This window comes from Bos mutus, chromosome 1, assembly GCF_027580195.1.
Source record: "Bos mutus isolate GX-2022 chromosome 1, NWIPB_WYAK_1.1, whole genome shotgun sequence".
Taxonomy (NCBI): domain Eukaryota; kingdom Metazoa; phylum Chordata; class Mammalia; order Artiodactyla; family Bovidae; genus Bos; species Bos mutus.
Genome location: NC_091617.1, coordinates 94,529,585 through 94,551,613, shown reverse-complemented (window position 1 = coordinate 94,551,613; position 22,029 = coordinate 94,529,585). Strand labels below are relative to the sequence as shown.

The following is a 22,029-nucleotide window of genomic DNA, read 5'->3' as shown; positions in this document are numbered from 1 at the left end:
GGGAATTAGAGACTACACTCACAGTGTTGAGAGGAGATGGAAAATAACAGCTATAGTGGAAAGTCTGAGCTGGTTTTCTGAATTCTATATATCTAGAGATGCAACTTCTTCAAAATCTGGGTGACACTGTGGAATGGTGATTAAGACAGAAAAAGGGAGAGGATCAGAGAGAAGCTTCTCTCCTCAGCTGTACCCACGAGCATCCTTTGGGAGCTTTTCCAAGCTATCAGCAAAGGTCAAACATAGTGTCTGTAAGATGACAGATAAGAGAAACAATGAAAACTGTGCCTTTGTCTCTTACTTCTGAAAGAACTCCAAAGATGGAACATCCTGATAAAATAACAGGTATCTTCTCAGGCATCTTTGCTATTTGGAGGTCAGTGCTATGGAAAAGGAAATGGCACCCCACTCCAGTATTCTTGCCTGGAGAATCCCAGGGACGGCAGAGCCTGGTGGGTTGCAGTCCATGGGGTCGCTGAGAGTTGGACGTGACTGAGCGACTTCACTTTCACTTTTCACTTTCATGCATTGGAGAAGGAAATGGCAACCCACTCCAGTGTTCTTGCCTAGAGAATCCCAGGGACGGGGGAGACTGGTGGGCTGCCGTCTCTGGGGTCGCACAGAGACAGACACGACTGAAGCGACTTAGCCGCAGCTATGGAGGAGGGCATGGCAACCCACTCCAGTATTCTTGCCTGGAGAATCCCAGGGTCAGAGGAGCCTGGCAGGCTACAGTCCTTGGGGTCACAAAGAGTCGGACACAACTGAGTGACTGAGCATGCATGCTCAGTGCTACACATTTTACCTGTATTGGCTCATTTAATCCTCACAACCATCACCTAGTAAGATAAACACTAATTTTGTTCCCATTCCCCAAATGAAAAAACAGTCCTAGAAAATATAAGTGACTTGCCCTTGCTTAAGGACGTATCCCTGGTAGAGATTGGAACTAGGACAGGATCCTAGCTGTTGGACTCCAAAAGCCTTGTTCTACACCACAATCTTTCCATCAACAAAATTATTTTCCTCATTTTATTTAAGGAAAAAGAGAAAAGGTACTAACATTGCATAGGCTATTTAATCACAAGTCGTCTGCAAGTGGTCTGTGTTTTCCAGATGTTATCTTGAAGGAGATGGTCAAACCTGTCCTTTGAGTCAAAAGCAAATACAAGTCACTTTCTCACAACACATGAAAATTAAGAGATGAACTTTTGTGATTGCTTAAATGTTGATGAGCCCATCATCTAAATTTTGAATTACAATTCGTGGAGATCAATAATTCAACCAAATAATGAATTACTCTTTTTAATTTAGTTTATTTTATAACTGCATACATTTCCATCTTTGCCCTTTACTTGATAATTGAATTAACAATAAATTAACTGAGGTGAAGCTGGTTTAGTGAAAACAATGTAGAAGTCCCTAATGAAGCTTGTGCCGGTTGGGGGATAAATTCATATCAAAAATTCAAAAATTATAAGTAGAACTGAACTTTGAAGGGATGGAGAGGTCTTGCTTTTGCTTTAAATCATTTAAATTAAATGTACTGAAAAATGATCAGAGTGCTTATTTTTACTTTGTTTTGTGGGAAATTGTGCTGGGAAAGTGGATCTATTGTGCACAAAGGATGTTGGCTTTCTGCTGCAACCACCAGGCAGGTTGAGTTGAGAAACAATTAGCTCAGTCAGCAAGCCTTTGAATCTGATTAAGCCAGGAAGTGGTCACTCCCCACGACAGGGCAGAATGAAGGGAATGAAGGCGGTGGCCCAAAACAAGGAATGATCTCTCTGTCTCTGTCTGAAGTATTAGAATTTATTGTGCCAAATTTATGTCGAGGATTATTTCACTCCATTTTGTTATTATTTCACTAAAAACAAATATAATCTTGTTTCCAAGTGGATCAACAGTCCACATGTGTCATGGCTACTGTCTCTTAGAAACTTCTGTTTATCAAGGCCTGACATACTCTCATGTTTTGGTAACGGGACATCTTTGAGACCCAGGCCCCAGATCACAGAGGAAAATGCAGCATTTATACCAGTCTGCTGGCTGGGTTCTCATTACTCTGGGGGCTCTCAGTGCATTCTCTGGAGTTATTGCTTTCTTCCCAGTCTTTTCCTGCAAGTTTTGGTTCACGGGATGGAGTGTCTGGATTGCCTGTCCCATTTGGAATGGAGTTTTGGTAGGAAAATATTTTAATATTAATGTTTTTATTACATGTGTTGAGAGAATAAAGGAAAAAGGGAGGGGAAAGTGGGATGAGAATGATACATCTTTTAAAGTTTTTCAACAACATGAAGACATAAAAATTCTACAGAAAATCAGATTGTACCTTAGAACATTGATTTCTATTAGTTATCTTTTAAAATATAAGTATTTCTTAATGTCATTTAATCATGTATACAGTATATCAGGTGGCATTAGTGGCAAACCTGCCTGCCAATGCAGGAGACATAAGAGACATTGGTTCAATCTCTGGGTTGGGAAGATTCCCTGAAGGAGGGCATGGCAGCCCTCTCTGGTATTCTTGCCTGGAGAATCCCATGGACACAAGAGCCTGGTGGGCTTCAGTCTGTGCGGTTGCAAAGAGTCGGACATGGCTGAAGTGACTTAGCATGCACACACACACAATGTATCAGATATACTATAATGAAATGCTATTCTCTCAAAAGTTACTTTATTTTACTCTTATCACCTTGACATTCTGAGAAATTGGAATCTATCTTTCAAAATCTGAGTGTAGAAAAAAAATACAAACCATGAAAAATAATTTTTAAATGAAGAACAAAGTAAAATGATTTTCAGGCAAATACTTTTATTAGAAACACTAAGGTTGTGTTTATGTGACCAAAAAGTTTGCAAGCCCCAAACCTTAGTTCTCCCATCCTTTTCTTTGAACAAAACTGTTTGCACTGAAAGTAACTGAAGAAGTTGGGTGATGGGCTTCACTAGCTTCATGTGTTGCCAAACCTGCATGTGCCAAATACACGTGGATACCAAGTAACTGCTCAGTGTCTGCCTGTTAAATGGTCTCACAGATGAACCATCATACTGGTACCTCAGCTTCTGGGTCAAAGAAACAAACACACGTAGCCTTGGAGTAGGTGGTAGCATGATGGAAGAGGAGTTACAGAGGCCTGAACATTCAACAAATCCTTCTCTCATTGTTTTCCGGGATGCCTGATACTCATTATTGGAAACTAGATAATTCGATTTTGAAACTTGTTGATCTTATGGAGTTTTCTCTTACAATATAGCCACTGTTGAGAGGGGCAATATCTTGTCCTTTTTCTAAGATTTTTTTCATGTGGACCGTTTTAAAAGTCTTTATTGAATTCGTTACAATATTCCTTCTGTTTTATGTTTTTTTTTGTTTTTGTCTTTTTGGCTGTGGGGCATGTGGGATCTTAGTTTCCTGACCAGGAATTGAACCCTCACCCCTCTGCATTGGAAGGGGAAGCCTTCAGGGAATTCCCTTAAGTCTTTTTAAAAAAAATCAAACTTTAATGGAGACACCATTTAAAAGAAAATCCCTAGGAAATATCATTTTAATTTATTTATTAAATAAATATATATTGATAGCCTACTACAATCTTGAGTTACAATGGAAAGTAAAATAAAGTCTTGCTATTAAAGGCACACAGTCTAGGGGGCTTTAATGATGGTGTGCAGATGGAGGAACACTGGATGGGAGGAGCAAGGAACTGAACGTGGAAACCACTTGATGGCATTTTTCTTTTCTTTATTTAACACATTTTTTTTACAACCACCACCCAAGTGTTGAACTTTTCCTCTTTCCCCCAACCCCTACCACAAACCACACAGTCATTCAAGAAAATGTTTATTAAACATCTACTAGAATGCAGAGATGACAGTTACACTTATACAAAAGACTACCAACTTCTTTGTTGGTGATCCAGAGTAAGAAAAGTATTTTACATCAAGACGTGAAATGTACATAAATAAATCTTTCAAGGGAAAAAGATAGATATTGAAACATACATATGACTAGATTTATAGAACAAAAGATTCACACACAAAAAATACTTTAGTTTCTGTGTGAAGCAAATTCTCATATTTTCTATTCAATATTAAAAAGAAAATTCTGACTTTACAATTGACCCAGAGTTTAACAAAACCATGGTTTATAGTTCAACCCTGTGTCCCTTTCTTATACATCTTTGCTTATCCCTGCTGGGTCTATCATAATATAGTCAACAGATATTGGTGATTTGATTTAGTTCACAAATTATTGAATATAAGCTTTCTACACCAAACATCTGTTTCACTAATCATGCTTCATTTAGCTAATCAGGCCCAGAGAAATGATATGGTAGCACAGAACTAGTCAGTGGCTTTTTGATTTTAAGAGTGACAGCATAGGGAAGTAGAGTCAGAGAGTTAGGATTTGAGAAGGTGGGCGTTGTTCAAGGCCTGACTTTGACATTCTTGGTATGTAGTCAAGAGCAGGGCCCTCATTCAGCTGGTTCTTCATTGCCTTTACCTTTAGAACATGGACTTTCACAGGTAGAGCGCCCATGTGAAACTGTCTAACCTAAGAGGCTCAGAGAGAAGGAACACAATTTGAACAAAGACTTCATAATAAAGAGTTTTGCCAATTTTAAAGCCCTACAAATGCTAGTTAATACCATGCTTTTGATTTATGCCCCACTCTGTCCAAGCCCTTTGTTCCTAATCCCTTGCACCTGCCTCACTCTCCCATTCTGTTCCCTGATGACCTGCTGAGTTCCCTATCATGTTACCTCCTGGACCTCACCTCCTACCACTCTACTTTTAGCTCATTTCTTTCCCATCACATTCCAAGGTGTGTCTGCCTCAGGGCCTTTGCACTGCCAGTTCTCTGTCTGAAGCCTTTTCTCACACAGCTTATTCCCTAACTTCCTTCACTTCTTGGGTCAAATGTCACTTTCTCACAGATGCCCTCCCTCATTGCTGTATTTAAAATTATAAACCTCCCCCACGTTGGTATTCTCAGTCTCTCATACATTGTTCTATTTTTCACCCATGGCCCTTAATACCATCTAATATACCATGTAATTGACTTATTTATTGTCACACTTCCCCCCAAATGTGCATGGTACAAAGGCAGGATTTCTTTTTAATCTATTTTGTTCACTGCTATATGTCCAACACTTAAAACAGAGTGAGTAAATACCATGCTAGATATTCAGTAAATATTGCCTGATATTTGCCAGTGTTTGCCTGATATTTGCCTGATATTGCCAGTGTTAAATGAGTGGTGAATCACATGCTCTCCATTTTGATAGATCAAAACTCCTTATACAGTTGAACTCTGATTAGACTGCAAAGAATAAAGGTCCAGCTGATATTTATACTGAAGCAGGAAAAAAAACCCTCATGAGAAGGAAAGCAATAAGAAAGCTCACTCTTTCAATAATATCTAAATTTGGAACAGTCTGATTTTTTCTTTTTCCTAGTGAGTTTTCATAGTAAACCACAGCTCTGTCTGATCAGGGTCAATCTCAAAAGGTCTCTGACTCATCCTACAGCCATCTCTGCCAATCACTTCTCAACTTGTGTGTGGAATGTATCTTCCTTTGGTGGAAAGATGATTTTTACACTTCAATAATATTTTCTTTTGAAATTGACTCCATATCTCTTTTGAGATTAGAAGAGAGACATTTTTAGAAGTCGTCTATACTTTGTATTTGTTTGGTGACTTTCATTCAAGGCTTTCTAGTCTTCACAAATATTCATTTTCAGACTCTCACCTCAATTTGGACAGCAACGTGATAGGCAGTTTTCCTTGGATTTCTGATGTAGGTTATTTAAAGGTATCAGCTGCTAGAAAGTGCACAGCAAGGAGATCATAGTGCCTTAAGGACTGAGCTCCACTTTAATCCTGGAAAACCTGGCCTGTAGATCAAATTCTGATGAAGAGACTGAAGTGGAGTGAATTTAAAAACAAGACCTAAAGCCTGCAGGGTCCAGTGGCTTGGCCAGCAGTGAGCAGCGGTGCTGCACCCACAGTCCTGCTTGGAGATAGGAACTTTGGAGAAAAGCCGGCTAGACTCATTCATGCAATCTCCAGTTTCATCAACCATTAGAGAAGGGGCTTGATGGCACCAAATGCTTAAGACTCTTATAGCGTCAGCAGTCCTGTGATTTCCAACCAGCCAATGGTCTGTTCTCCACTTAGATAACCTAAGCTTTTTGAAGCTTAATTTGTCCAAAAATGTAATCATATTACCGCCAAAAGTACTTATTTCTTCTTCTGACTTGATAGTCTTTGAACTCAATTTCAAACTCTCAAGTGAATTTTGACTTAATCCTTTCCTCTAGCTTTCCTGGTGGCTCAGATGGTAAAGCATCTGCCTGCAATGTGGGAGACCTGAGTTCGATCCCTGGGTTGGGAAGATCTGGAGAGGGAAATGGCAACCCACTCCAGTATTCTTGCCTGGAGAATCCCATAGATGGAGGAGCCTGGTGTAGGTCTTTGCGACCATGGGGTCGCAAAGAGTTGGACACGACTGAGCGACTTCACTTTCATTTTCCTTCACTTTCCTCTAGTGTTTCGCAAACTGAAACGTGCATATGAACCAACTAGCACACTTGTGGCCAGTGTGCACATGTGTGCTCAGTTGGGTCCAACTCTCTACAACTTCATGGACAGAGCAATGCCAGGCTCCTGCATCCATGGGATTCTCAATGCAAGAATACTGGAATGGGTTGCCATTCGCTTCTCCAGGGGATCTTCCTGAGCCAGGGATTGAACTTGTGTCTCCTGTGTCTCCTGCATTGGTGGGCAATTTCTTTACCACTGAGCCACCTGGGAAGCCAAATCAACTAGAGATTTTTTTTTGTAATTTTCTTTCTTTTTAAAAAATTTATTTATTTTTTAATATAAATTCATTTATTTTAATTGGAGGTTAATTACTTTATAATATTGTATTGGTTTTGCCATACATCAACATGAATCTGCCACAGGTGTACACATGTTCCCCATCCTGAACCCCCCTTCCTCCTCCCTCCCCATACCATCATCCCTCTGGGTCATTTCAGTGCACCAGCCCCAAGCATCCAGTATCATGCATTGAACCTGGACTGGTGATTCATTTCATATATGATATTATACATGTTTCAATGCCATTCTCCCAAATCATCCCACCCTCTCCCTCTCCCACAGAGTCCAAAAGACTGCTCTATACATCTGTGTCTCTTTTGCTGTCTCGCATACAGGGTTATCATTACCATCTTTCTAAATTTCATATATATGTGTGGAGATTCCTTAAAAAACTGGAAATAGAACTGCCTTATGACCCAGCAATCCCGCTACTGGGCATATACACCAAGGAAACCAGAATTGAAAGAGACACGTGTACCCCAATGTTCATCACAGCACTGTTTATAATAGCCAGGACATGGAAGCAACCTAGATGCCCATTAGCAGATGAATGGATAAGAAAGCTGTGGTACATATACACAATGGAGTATATTACTCAGCCATTAATACATTTAATACATTTGAATCAGTTCTAATGAGGTGGATGAAACTGGAGCCTACTATACAGAGTGAAGTAAGCCAGAAAGAAAAACACCAATACAACTAAGGATTTTGTTAAAAATGTCAGCTCTGATTCTATGACTCTAAAGGGCAGTTGAGATTCTGCATGTCTGACAAGTTCCCAAGAGATGAGATACTACTGGTCCTTAAGACTGTACTTAGGGCAGCAACACACTAATCCAGCCCATTTCAGCCCCACTTCCACCCCACCACGTCCAATCCACTGCCAAGTAACTGGTATTTTTCCCACGAGGCAAAATCTCTGTGTTCTTTTCTTTTTTTGTTCTCACTGCGCACCCCCGCCAACCTCCTTACCACTTCCCACCCCACTCAGGTTTTACGCCTTGAAACTTTGATAGCTAAACTGTGAGAATCTGTGTGTTAGTGGATTATAAAATCAAGCTGTGGGGTAGTGAGTATTTAAACATATAGAATAGAATCAAACAGAAAAGAGTTATATCCATAATAAAGTTATGTGTTATCATGTAAAAATATTTATAACTTGGCCATGACGCAAAATATGTATCTTACTATGGGTAGAGGTTTAAAGAAAAAGCTTGAAGAGCAGGGTCTTACAGAGATCTCTAGGTCTTACTCCATACCTATCCAGCATGCAACAAATGGCTTATCTTTCTAAACCTCTGCTGTGTCCATCTAGTCCTGTCTTTGAAAATCTTCAGTGTCGCTTCATCATCCAAAGTTCAGGTTTGTTAGCCTGGATTTTGAGGCCCTCCTCCACTTGGCCTCTTGTGGCTTTCAAGCCTGGTTTCCTACTCCTCTCTGCCAGGGACTGACCCTCTGATGGTCCTGGCTCCTCTCACCTTTCATTCCCCAAGCACGCCTGCCACGTTCCCCCCTGTGTATATGAGGTCCCAGCTGCCTGCACTGCCCTTTCCTCTGTCTCTCCCACTGAAATCACAACCATCCTTCAAGCAATCGCCTCCATCAGCGATTGTCCCCCGGAAGTGGTATCTTGTCACCAACCTCTTCCCACACAGAAAGTACTCACTCTTCCTGCCTAATTTTGTGGACATTCTTATGTCCTTCCTTTCACATCTGGACTGTAAATTCCGTTTAGAGTTGGAGCCATGGTTTGTATAATTATTGCTTGGTGAGCTTGCTTTTCTTATTTAGCTTCTCTGTGCCTCAGTTAAAAACTAGAAAATGATTTCCTCCTAGGGTCATTCATTGTGAGGATTAAATGAATTAACACTCGTAAAGTGTTTGGTAGAGCGCCTGGTATCCAGTTAGTGCACAATAAACTCTCAATGTTATTATCGTTATTCCATTGGCATAGTGCCTATCATGAACCAGTACCCCCAAAATAGATGTCTGTAAGTGCGTAAATTAACCCATATTATTAGGATTCCTCTAAAAGTTTCTATTTCTGCTGTGAAGTTCTCTGCTTCCTTCAATTCATCTGCTTCTGGGAACTGCATCCTTACTGGGGCCATTTAAAGATTTAGTGGGAGGGTTCACAATTAGCATGCAGAATATGAGCAGCAACTTTTGCCAGACCCAAGTAATGTCCCTCAAGCTGCTCCCAGAGAACAGGTCCACAGCCAGACGAGAAGGCAGAGGCTGCAGGGCTGGGTCACCCTCTGCATTCACACCCTCCCCAACCACAGCCTCCCCTCTGCCTTTCCTCATAACCGGACCGCCCCTCTCTGCCCAACTCTTCACCTCTCAAAATGTCACCATTTCCTTTTCCCAATTGACTTCTCTTCCCTATTCTCAAATCTCTCTTTTTAAAATTCTTTTCCTTTTCCCTATCTAAAAATATATATTTTTTTGTAATGAAAGGAGGCAAGGGGAAAGCCCGTGACTCTTGGGGGAACACCCTCACTCCATGTCCCACCCACAGCCAGGCACCAAAAGAGATGGGTGTGCTTGGGTCCTGAGTCACCATCTTCAGGGTGGATTGAACAAGTTACTGAATGGCATTCATACACCAACCTCCCCCATGAAAGATCTTTTTCAAAGTTTTGTGTAAACAAAGCAAAATTCAAGCTGGCAGCTACAACAGAAATAACAGGCAGCTGCAATTCTGCAGGATTTTTCAACTTTTGAAAGGAAAGAAATGGTTTGTGCCAATGTAGTTAAGGCAATCCAGAATGTAAGCATCTGATAATGTCAGTTATCTACTTGGACTTCAATCAGGAGAGGTGTCTCCTTTGCTTTTTATTTCGTTTGCTTTAGAGTTTCTCATGCGTGGAGGAGTGACGTGTCAGTTGAGCGCTTTGCCTCTGAACGCAGAGTTGGCCCCAGGCTTAGCATCAGTGCTACAGTTGCTCTTAATAATTCTCTTGTTTTGTTGCACTATTTATGCTGGCTCAACCTCCATAGGGTCGCTTGGAAACTTTCCTCTTGCAGAATCAAGCCCAACCTCGTTTGACTACAGATGGTTCTGTTTTTATCCATGGGAGTTTAATGGGATGGTGATGCCAAATCTGGAATTTCAGGCTTAGCTGCATGAGAAGTGTTGTGTGAGTGTATGTGTGTGTGCTTTTCCCCCTCACTCTCAAATTCTCTAAATCCAATATTCAAAATAGAATATGCCAGGAAGATGAAAATCTGTTTCTCAAAACAATAAATATACTAGACCTGGAGCTACAAAAAGTAACATCCCGCAAAACCATTTTGGTAAGAACTCTGATTTTTTTTCTCCTTAAATTTGTTGATACCATACAGTGAAGTTTATTTCTCTGTCTTAAACTGTAAAATTTTAAAATCCTAAATTATAACTATTTTTAGTCCTGTCCTCATTCTATATCTTATTTTAGGCACATCTCTTCCTGGTTTTCTCTCTCAACCTCAAAACATTCCTTGCACAGGGACAAATTATTTATGGGTTGGGAATAAGCAATTTCTGGATTCAGTGGCCACAAAGGTCTCCATCAGACCCAGTGCCAAATCGAAGATGAGTCCAGAATTTTTCCCCACTGTCTGTTACTCAATTCTGATGACACCATTCCCTCCTTTGTTGAACTATTTTCATTCTGCATTTGGGACCTTTTTCTTCAACGGAGACTGTTAAAAAAATCTCTTTTGGAAAGTTGGACACCACTGCCCCTAGAACCATAAATGCCCCGTCATGCATTTATTCTAATGATAATTTTTATTACTTGAAAAATAGAGATCATGGATTTGTATCCCACCAGCAGGGCAAGCCTGAAAAATCTCTGAAGAAAGCAAACAGTAGAAGATATGCTACTGGGAGGGTTTGTCGGGGGTCAAGGGGTGGGGTGGGGTGGGGTGGGGGTGGGGTGGGGAGGAAGTTTTGTGACACATTTCCATTCCAGTTCCTTCTGTTTGTAATTTTAGCAATTTGTGAGAAAAAAGAACAATAGACTATTAATCAAAATAAAACATATGGCAAGGGTTATAAAGCCAAGCTTTTATTGCAGTGACATCTTACAGTAGTAAAGGTTATAACTGTGATGGCAATGGCAAGATGGAAAATTTTAAAAATGAGCCTGTGTGAATTGTGTCTTTGTGACACTGATGGCTTCTTTTCCTCATTGGCATCACTGATGAGGAGGTGATCAAAGCCATAAACCCACTTAGCTATCTGCAATTCCTTCCAGTTCGTGATAAAGTTGTCAAACTGTGAAGCAGATTGAACTCTTTCCAGAGGCACCTTCTCTCATGGATGTTGTTTTACCATGTTCCTTTTACAGGCCGTCACAACTGGTATCCTCCTACTGTTGGCTCACAAAGAGTGGACACAGAGATACCTGGTAAATACATAGATGTCAAGTAAAGTGGTAGAGTAAGTTTGAAGGTCAAATCTCTACTAGTTCAGGATAGAACACAAAGAATGTGATTTCTGATTAAAACTGACTTTTGTCTAATTTATGCCTTATTATAATGCATTTCAATAAAACACTGTTTTAAATGACTAATTTTTATCTGATACCTGCTCTAAGCATTTTCTACAAGTTACTGATTATGGTATTTAAGTATTTGATTAATAGTTTGGGAAGAACAGAACCAGTGTTAGTCTTCCTGAATTACATTTTGCAAAAATGGATCTGTAGTCTTGTCTGTTTTAATGATTCATTTTCAAGTTCTCAATTCCTGTTTGGGATCTCTTTCCAATCTCTCTACTGCTTCTCCCATAAAAAGGATGAAAAGTCTGTGTCTTGCATTTCAACAGCATAGAGTCAAGTACAGAAAGACTTACCTTGAGCAGATTATAGCTCCTCTTCCCATGGCCACAGCAGAGCTTCTGAAACTTTATGTGTGAGTTACCTGGGGTTCTGGTTAAAATGCAGATTCTGACTCAGAAGATCTGCAAGAGACTGAGATTCTCCATTTCTAATAAGCTCCCTGAGGGTGTCAGTTCTCCTGGACCATGGACCACACCCTGAATAACCAAGTCCTAGAGTAAGGCAGGGATTCTGTTCACTCATTTCTGTTTTTCCCACCCTAGACTGGTTCTCAACATGGGATAGGAGATAAATAAATGTTTCTTGAATGGAGTTGATTTCATTTCTGCCCCAGTGGGTTGATATGTTATTCTCTCATATTGAAGGGTCAAGAGGAAAACAAAAGGACCTAAAGAGGTAGCTGTAAACCATTTCTTCTTCATTTCCCAGTAGGAAAGATTAATAGGCAGCCTCTCTTTTTCCCTCGTGTTGCTAAGAAGCTTCTAAAACATAGAGCTTCCAAAGTAATCATCTGTTTATGTTTTATTTTCAGTGGGAAGCTAGTTTCACCTTTGTGATTCTGAGCATGATGGGATGCCCACTTCATTTTACAGTAGCCTTGGTTTCTGCTCTCCTTGGCCCGTATTGCTTCTACTCACTCTCAGGGATTGCAGGGATCAATTACCTCGGTTATGCAGTTGCTTTTCCTTTTCCGTATGCAAAATTCCCATCAGTCTGTGTGGACCCACCGCACTATGAAGAGTACCACCTGACACTGCAAGCCTTCGACCTGTGCCTGAGCTCTGCCATGCTCTGTGTCTCCCTGACAGCGTTCATCACACTTTCTGCAAGACTTATCCAGAATGGACATGTCAGTGTAAGTTTCCAGAACAGGGCAGACACTTCTTGTTCCATTTTAAATGCTAACATGGAAAGTTTGGTATATTAATACTTGATCTGTCTCTCTTATTTACCTGTGTATCTTGTATAACCAAAATTTTCCCCCTCTTTCTACTTCTACCCCAGCCAAGAGACTGATTTACATCAACATCAGATTCAGCTTTCTTTTTCCAAAAGGGCTGATAATAATATTAATGATATGATAATAGAAATATAAACTGAATATTTAGTATGTGTCCATTTCACAGATAGTAAACGGAGGCTAAAGAGTTCACACGACTTGCCCAGCTTATCACACAGCTTAGTGGATAGTAAGACCAGATTCAGACTTCGGAGCTATTTCTCTTCATTAGGCCAGATTTACCCTGGGCTCCCTCATCACCCGCCTTGCATCCTCTGCTCCTCTGCCAGACCATTAAGATGTAAGGCTTTGGCTTCCTTGAGGGTTAGAGTGGGTTTATTGGAAGAATAGCGTGACTTGTGGTTCAAAATTCCTATGGTTGATACTGGGTCCCTCTTTTGTGGGTTGAACAGCCTATCCCTAAAAAGAGATATTTCCCACTACAGACTCTTATACTGGCCTTATGATTCAAGTTAGGATTATATCAGGGTCAAGTAAATTTGGGTTATGTTAGCCAATTTTTTTCTAGTTTTATCCTATCAACACCGACCAGTAAAGCTGGAAGACAAGAATTTGGCACTCTCGATGCCTTTTGTGGTCAGTCTTGTCCTCTTCAATGTCTTCATAAATCTGCAAAGGAAATCCTGTACATTCTTAGGAACAGAGTTGATTTTACAAGCAAGTCTCTGAGAAACAAGGCAAGCATACCAAAATCACCACCCCCACTGTACTGCCAGAGCAGTTTAGTATTTGAGATCCCTCCCTTGCGGCGAATGACCTAACTTTCTAGAGTCATTTGTTAAAAGGAACATATGCCTAGGAGAACCACCCATTAAAGAGTTGACAGTCATAACCCCTTCACATGGGTGGCTAATCAGACATCTGGCTATCATTTTAGGCAGAACCCCAACATTGAGGTTTAACCTCGGGTGGAGGATAGGGAAAAAAGAATGAAAAAAATATATGCAGAGCATGGTAAGACAGCCCCATGGAAACCCAACAGTGAGACCACCTAAAGTGCCTGGAGAGAGAGAAAATTAATTGAAAGCAGAGAAAGATTCTGTGACTTCACAGATTTTTGCCTTTGTCCATCTTGCTCAGAACAGTTTCTAGGTGTGTGGTTTCTGTGCTGAGTTCAGGACCCAGTAGAACTGCAACATGCTACTCAAAGGGGTTCAATGACATCAGAAACACCCAGTGTTCTTGTGAAACTAGGTTTCAGAATCCTTTCCAGGTTCTTTCACACTACATCAGAAATTCTGGGGTTGGAGGCAGGGAATGTGCATTTTTAACACACGTCCCAAGAGATTCTGATGAAAATTCTCTTCCTAGCACAAGCTTTACTTAATATCACTTCTGAACAGAATTTCAGTTATACAAATTACATAAAATGGAGTACTAGTGTGGTTGAGGGTTCTAGATAAATTTAATAAGCATGTCTTTAATGAATGTTCTCAGATGACTTGATGCCATTTAATCTGTAGGGGTGGAAAATCACATTTCATTAGCAAGGATGAGTGGCTGACATAATGGGATATGATGTCCTATATTAATAAATAGACCACTGTTGCCCCGAGCCCAAAAGAAATATGTGTAGCCTGAACAAACCTTTGTTATCATGAAGAAATCTCAGCTACATTAGGTACAATTTTCAGCAGTAGAATAAATAGATCGTTTATCAAAACTCTAGAAAACAGACAACTTTTTTAGAAGGAAAGGTGGATCATTTGTTGGGATACAGAATTCTACATAGTGACTCTACTTTTAATGAATCTTCATGTAGTTGTGTTGTTAGATTCCCTACATGCTGAACTGGATAAGTAATATTTAAAAATTTTTATTTAAAACTAATAAACATTGCAAAATATGCTGCTGATTCACACTTTTTCATATAAACAAAACAGTGAAAATGCTTTTAAAAGCTTCACTTTCAAGTGTCTGCCTGAAAATTAAAATTCTCTTGTGTAAATATACTACATAGCAGGAAACTCTGGAGAAGGCAATGGCACCCCACTCCGGTACTCTTGCTTGGAAAGTCCCATAAACAGAGGAGCCTGGTGGGCTGCAGTCCATGGGGTCACTGAGGGTCGGACACGACTGAGCGACTTCACTTTCACTTTTTGCTTTCACGCACTGGAGAAGGAAATGGCAACCCACTCCAGTGTTCTTACCTGGAGAATCCCAGGGACGGAGAAGCCTGGTAGGCTGCCGTCTATGGGGTCGCACAGAGTTGGACACGACTGAAGTGACTTAGCAGCAGTAGCAGCAGCAGCAGAAAACTCAAAAGCTATGAAAAATCATAAAAAATAAAAAGAAGAAAGTAGTGGTTTGAAGGAGGATTTGGGGGAAATTATGGTTGTACTGTAGAACAAAATCAATTTTTTTTCAGATCCATATGTAACAGTCAATATTATGTGGAAAAATATTCCCTCCTAAGGATTTGTTTCTGTAAGTTCAAAAACATGTTTTCAAAAATGAATCAAGTACCCCCTTAGGAATCACCACATTCTTTATTTCTTCCTTCCTGTGCCTTTTCAGTTCAGTAGAATTGAAGTCATTTCATGTCCCAGTCAGCTCAGCTGCTGTTAAAAAATGCCATAGACTGGGTGGCTTAACCAACACATATTTATTTCTCACAGTTCCAGAGACTGGAAGTCAAGATCAAAGTGCTAGCATGGTTGGTTTTGGTGAGGCCTTCTTCCTGGGTGTGGATGACTGCCTTCTCACTGAGTGAGCACATAGCCTTTCCAGGGCCCAGTTGTAGAGAAGAGCAATCTTATTGTCTCCTATTTCTTACAGACATTAATCTCACAGGAGCTCCACACTCATGACCTCATGTAAACTTCTCCCAAATGACTTACTGCAAAATACCATCACAGTGTGGGGATTAGGGTTTCAACATATGGATTGGGGAGGGGAGAGACACAAATAGTTGATAACATCTTACTGAAGGTCACACAGCGCTGGTGTATGAGCATGCAGTCAATTGGTACCCAACTAAAATCGGAAGAAGAAGTGTTTGAAAGAGGTGTGAAGGGTGTGATGATTTTGACAAACACGAAAGCATGGTGTGAGTGCTACAGACTAAATATTCGTGCATGTGCATGCATGCTAAGTTGCTCCAGTCATGTCTGACTCTTTGTGACTGTGACTGTAGCCTGCCAAGCTCCTCTGTCCAAGGACTTCTCCAGGCAAGAATACTGGAGTAGGCTGCCATTTCCTTCTCCAATGTTATCACCCCCCAAATTCTAAGCCCTAACCCCTACTGTGATGGTATTAAGAGATGTGGGTCTTTGGGCAGTAATTAGATTTGGATGAGGTCATGACAGTCATCAGAAACTCTGTGATGGGGTTCAGTTCAGTTCAGTTCAGTCGCTCAGTTGTGTCCGACTCTTTGCGACCCCATGAATCGCAGCACGCCAGGCTTCCCTGTCCATCACCAACTCCCGGAGTTCACTCAGACTCAGGTCCATCGAGTCAGTGATGCCATCCAGCCATCTCATCCTCTGTCGTCCCCTTCTCCTCCTGCCCCTAGTCACTCCCAGCATCAGAGTCTTTTCCAATGAGTCAACTCTTCGCATGAGGTGGCCAAAGTACTGGAGTTTCAGCTTTAGCATCATTCCTACCAAAGAAATCCCAGGACTGATCTCCTTTAGGATGGACTGGTTGGATCTCCTTGCAGTCCAAGGGACTCTCAAGAGTCTTCTCCAACACCACAGGTCAAAAGCATCAATTCTTCGATGCTCAGCTTTCTTCACAGTCCAACTCTCACATCCATACATGACCACTGGAAAAACCATAGCCTTGACTAGACACACCTTTGTTGGCAAAGTAATGTCTCTGCTTTTGAATATGCTATCTAGGTTGGTCATAACTTTTCTTCCAAGGAGTAAGCGTCTTTTAATTTCATGGCTGCAGTCACCATCTGCGGTGATTTTGGAGCCCAGAAAAATAAAGTCTGACACTGTTTCCACTGTTTCCCCATCTATTTCCCATGAAGTGATGGGACCAGAGATGGGGTTAGTGCCCTTGTAAGAAAATGAAAAGACCAGCGCTTTTTCTCTCTTCCCCAAAACAGTATACAGCAAGAAGGGGACCATCTACAAACTAGGAAGTGGGCTCCTACCAGACACTGAATCTGTTGACACCTTGATCTTGGAAGTCCAGCCTCCGGAACTGTAACAAATATCTGAGGCTTAAGCCATCCATTCCCTGGTTGTATGTTATAGCAGTCCAGGCTGACCAAGACAGTGAGTCCTTCCAAATTTGTAGGGCCTCATGGGAAGGAGTGGAGCTGGGAAAGGACTGAGAGTCCCCTGCTTGTGTGGCTCCATACAACACACTGAAGTGATCCTGTGGGCTTAGTACTCAGTGCATGGGGCAAATGAGCACCACATAAAATTTAAGTTGAAAAATTAAAATGCAAAACAACCATAGCTGAAATTGTCTACATTCTTGGTTCGGTAAGTAATAAAGTGATGAGAAAGGAAAGAATTGGGATGCCAGAAAGACTGCAGCTGTCCCCTGCAGCTACTCTGCCCCTCCTCCATGGAATGGAATGGCTTCATTTGTTTTCCTTTCATTATTCATTGTTATGTTTGGGTTTTTTTTTTTTTTTTAATGAAAGGGGGAAAGAAAATATTTTCCCCTTATCATGTGATATGATGGTTTTATTTTTTTTTAAATGAATTGAGAAATATTTGCCATAAAAGGTGTAGGTAGACCCTTTAAACGCAATTTAAAACATGGGGACAGATTATAAGTGGATGGCTTCCGTTTCTTCAAACTAAAGGCAGATTAGCAGCAATATACTGGTTCCTAATCTTCCAGAAAACCTACTCTGCATCATTAGCAATAGAAAAGTGTTTTGAAACAAGTTCATCTATAACTCTTCTTCTAAAGGTCTGAGGTTCCATGTGGGCTATATAGCAAGGTCTTTCTGGTGCCTCTGGGAACTAATCCCTTTGGGTAGATCCAGTAAAACTCAAGCAGGATCATGCAACTGTAAGAATGCACTGTATTTCTTCCTCATAAATTCTATAGTGTGGTCTTCTCAAATTGGTCAGTAGAAAAATCAGAATCTAGGAAAAGAATCACAATGCGGGGTATCACTATTCCGTTTACCTCATAAGTTTGTTTGGAATAATAATAGTAGTTACATAAAACTGGGGAATAGAAGAATAACTATAGGTGCTATTTATTGGGCAGTTGCTGTTCATCAGATGCTTTGCTCACTGTATTCCTCACAACACTCCAAAGCTCATTGAACTCATTTCACAGACCAGGAGGTCGAGGTATTCTTGTCAGATCAGGGTTCTCTCCCAGGGCTTGCAGGCCTGGAGGCCAGGTTCCTTGTTACTGGATCACACCTCTTAGGTGGTGTATCTCCAGTTTTACGTACTCCAAGTGACTTGGCATAATCATGCTTTTAATGGACAATTTTTCTTATGTTACTCACAGACCAAAATTAACTCATATTTTAGAAATGGAAGTATTTTCCCCAGGATATTTTCTTTCTATTTAATCAGTGGGACCATGCCAAGGGTGATAGCAACTTACTAAGAGAGGAAATGAACTAAAGTGTCCATTGTAATGTATTAAAATAAGCTTGATATTTTGTCAAAGAGGGAGCAATAGGTGGGGAGGGGTTAGCAACCAGAGAACTGCTTTCTGTTGAATTTTACTTTATATATTGTTATGAGTTCAACATATTTTCCTTTTAACATGCAGTCAATTGAAACATTTAATAAAAAAATATCCTAATAGGCTTTCCCCCTTGTTCCTCACTTTCAATGTAAAATATTATTGTGAATATATTTTTAACAAATTTTAAATGTCATAGTTTTAAAAATTAGAAATAGATTTAAAAGAAAGAAGAAATTTTTATTTCATAACAGAGCAGAAACTTAAGTAGAAATCAGAAGCCTCCATTCCCTATAATCATGTAAATTCAGTTTTCAACAAAGAAAACTCAATTTCTGCTAGTGAATATTTCAAAATGACTGTAATGGTGCTAATCTATGAATACAAAGCCATTCAAGATTGCAACATTGTTGGCTGGACACTTTAAATTTTATTAATTGAAGGGAATACTTGACAGCTATTATTGGATGCCTGAGACCCCTCTTCAAATGAAAGAAGGGAGAGAAAGAGAGGAAGTAATGAGGGTGAAACATAATGGAGGCTTTGGGAGGTGAGGAACCAGTCCAGACATTATGACACTTCCTCTCCTGACAACTGTACCATACCTCTCAAGTGTTTCTCTACTCTGTCCTCTTTTCTCTATACCAACCGTGGGGACCCTGGTTGGGCTCCCATATTCTCTCACTCAGACTTCTTCACTTACAATCTCTTTCTTAAAAAGTATCCTCCACACAGGCACTAGAATGAACTCTCAAGTTCAGATCTGTTTGTATCATTCCCCTGCTTTCCCCTTCACACTCCTTCACATGACATCATGTGTACTCAAGCTCCTCTCTGAGCACGTGAGTTCCTCAAGTTCAGGGACTACGGTGAGCAAGAAAGGTGAGACTGGGAGTGTGAGAATCAAAAGAGGAAGAGAGAAGCAGGTTGCAATACTAAATGTCATTTTTATATCCTCTCAGTTCAGTTTAGTTCAATTGCTCAGTTGTGTCCGACTCTCTGCGACCCCATGAATCGCAGCATTCCAGGCCTCCCTGTCCATCACCAACTCCCGGAGTTTACCCAGACTCATGTCCGTTGAGTCGGTGATGCCATCCAGCCATCTAATCCTGTTGTCCCCTTCTCCTCCTGCCCCCAATCCCTCCCAGCATCAGAGTCTTTTCCAATAAGGCAACTTTTCACATGAGGCCAATGTATTGGAGTTTCAGCCTCAGCATCAGTCCTTCCAATGAACACCCAGGACTGATCTCCTTTAGGATGGACTGGTTGGATCTCCTTGCAGTCAAGGGACTCTCAAGAGTCTTCTCCAAAACCACAGTTCAAAAGCATCAATTCTTTGGCACTCGGCTTTCTTCACAGTCCAACTCTCACATCCATACATGACCACTGGAAAAACCATAGCCTTGACTAGACGGACCTTTGTTGGCAAAGTAATGTCTCTGCTTTTCAATATGCTATCTAGGTTGGTCATAACTTTTCTTCCAAGGAGTAAGCGTCTTTTAATTTCATGGCTGCAGTCACCATCTGCAGTGATTTTGGAGCCCCCAAAAATAAAGTCTGACACTGTTTCCACTGTTTCCCCATCTATTTCCCATGAAGTGATGGAACTGGATGCCATGATCTTAGTTTTCTGAATGTTGAGGTTTAAGCCAACTTTTTCCCTCTCCTCTTTCACTTTCATCAAGAGGCTTTTTAGTTCCTCTTCACTTTCTGCCCTAAGGGTGGTGTCATCTGCATATCTGAAGTTATTGATATTTCTCCTGGCAATCTTGATTCCAGCTTGTGCTTCTTCCAGCCCAGCGTTTCTCATGGTGTACTCTGCATATGAGTTAAATAAGCAGAGTGACAATATATAGCCTTGACGTACTCCTTTTCCTCTAGCCATAACTAAAATCTTACTTAAACCTACAGCAGGAGAATTTTAAATGTAAAGACAATTTACATGTCATGGGGAAATTTACTATGGTCATGGAATCCAAGTAGAATCTCCAGAAATGAATACATAGAAAAGTAGATTTGGATTCTCTGCTGCACTCCATAGGGTCACAGAGAGTCGGACATGACTGAGCCACTGAAAAACAATAACAACCAGGGAGTGGTGGTTTACTGAAGAGTTGCTTTCAGTAGTAGGCTACACGCAGAACCTGATATATACTGTTTAAGTCAAACAGCTTGAAGGGTGATGGCTTCTTCTATCATCCACTATTTGAGTAGCCTTGAACAAATCAATATTGAAACCTCTTTGAGCCTAAGTTTCCCTGTTGGTAAAATGGAGACAACACCTACCTCACATGTTGAAAAATGAAATGATATAATTACTATTAAGAGCCTCACACTGAGCATAGTATTTGACAAGTCCTCACGCGTTTGCTTTCTTCCCCTCGATTCTAATCAAATTTAAATTCTTGGCTCAGTCAAGATTTCAGAACGTGCCCTTTAGCCTTCTGTAATTATCAAAAAAACCCAAAGCAGACAAAATAAACAACAAATGACCAAAAGAGACAATGAACAGAGAGAGTCCCCACTCCATAGACAACCCTGCCCACAAAAGTAGTGGTTCTTCCAGACGGTTTCATGCGTATGCCAGATATTTTATGACACACGTAGTTCTTTTTTTATATTTCTCTGCCATGCCCCTCCACCAGTATCACCAATTTTGTTCTCTCTAGTGATTCCTTTTAAATCCTTAAGCGGTACCATGATGCTGTTACTTGAGTCATTCTTCACTGGGTTCCTGTGACATAAAAAAAGGCTAAATTAAATGTCAGAAATGACACTCTATTTTCTTTGATAAATTGTAGAAATAAACAGTATTGTATTTTTTTCTTCCTAGGGTCAAAAGAATGGACAATAAATTTGAAGCAATGTTCCTCTTAAATTTGTCATATTTGTGACCATTATTTTGAGATATTTCTAAAATTATTTTGATCTTTAAACTTTTTTCCTCTATGTTCTTATAAAGTAAAAATTGAAATAACTGTACACTTTAGCCCTTTGATGCTTAACCTTTTTCTGATTTATATGCTATGATACAAAAAGTGAAATTATGTCATTGTTGTCATAGAATTTTAAAATTTGAAATAGAAATAGAAGTGAATAAATGTTTTAAGTTCCTCTTGTTCTTTGTGTGATGTTCCGTTAAACTGTAATTTCATATTATCCAAATTAAGGAAATGCTTTTCAGCCTTTCTTCATTGCCATTACGGAAGTGATTCTAAATCTTCAAAGCACAATTGAATTGTGGGCATAATGAGAAAGGTCTCCTGCAGGAGGCCTATGGCCCTCCCTCCTGACATCTCTATAGCTGGTCTTTGGCACTTAGGACAAACAGTTTAATTAATTAGAAAGGACTTTAGTTGGGCTTCCCTGGTGGCTCAGACAGTAAAGAATCTGCCTGTAATATGGGAGACCAGGGTTTGATCCCTGGGTCAGGAAGATTCCTTGGAGAAGGGAATGACTACCCACTCCACTATTCTTGGCTGGAGAATTCTATGGACAGAAGAGCCTGATGGGCTACAGTCTGCTGCTGCTGCTGCTAAGTCACGGCAGTTGTGTCTGACTCTGTGCGACCCCATAGATGGCAGCCCAACAGGCTCCTCCGTCCCTGGGATTCTCCAGGCAAGAATACTGGAGTGGATTGCCATTTCCTTCTCCAATGCATGAAAGTG

General features: G+C 40.6%; 1 protein-coding gene across 2 annotated transcripts; it reads left to right on the top strand.

Annotated features, from left to right (window-relative positions):
* Positions 1–1,996: 1,996 nt before the first annotated feature.
* On the top strand, positions 1,997–21,376 carry TMEM212 (transmembrane protein 212). Of its 2 annotated transcripts, none has more exons than XM_070379960.1 (4): positions 1,997–2,182; positions 11,227–11,286; positions 12,251–12,574; positions 21,195–21,376. In XM_070379960.1, the coding sequence occupies exons 1-4, from the start codon at positions 2,024–2,026 to the stop codon at positions 21,213–21,215; spliced, it is 564 nt and encodes a 187-aa protein (XP_070236061.1). In that variant the 5' UTR covers positions 1,997–2,023; the 3' UTR covers positions 21,216–21,376. The 2 variants fall into 2 exon arrangements, with proteins under 2 accessions (XP_070236061.1, XP_070236134.1); XM_070380033.1 differs by having other exon boundaries at positions 2,117–2,182; positions 12,432–12,574.
* Positions 21,377–22,029: the final 653 nt, after the last annotated feature.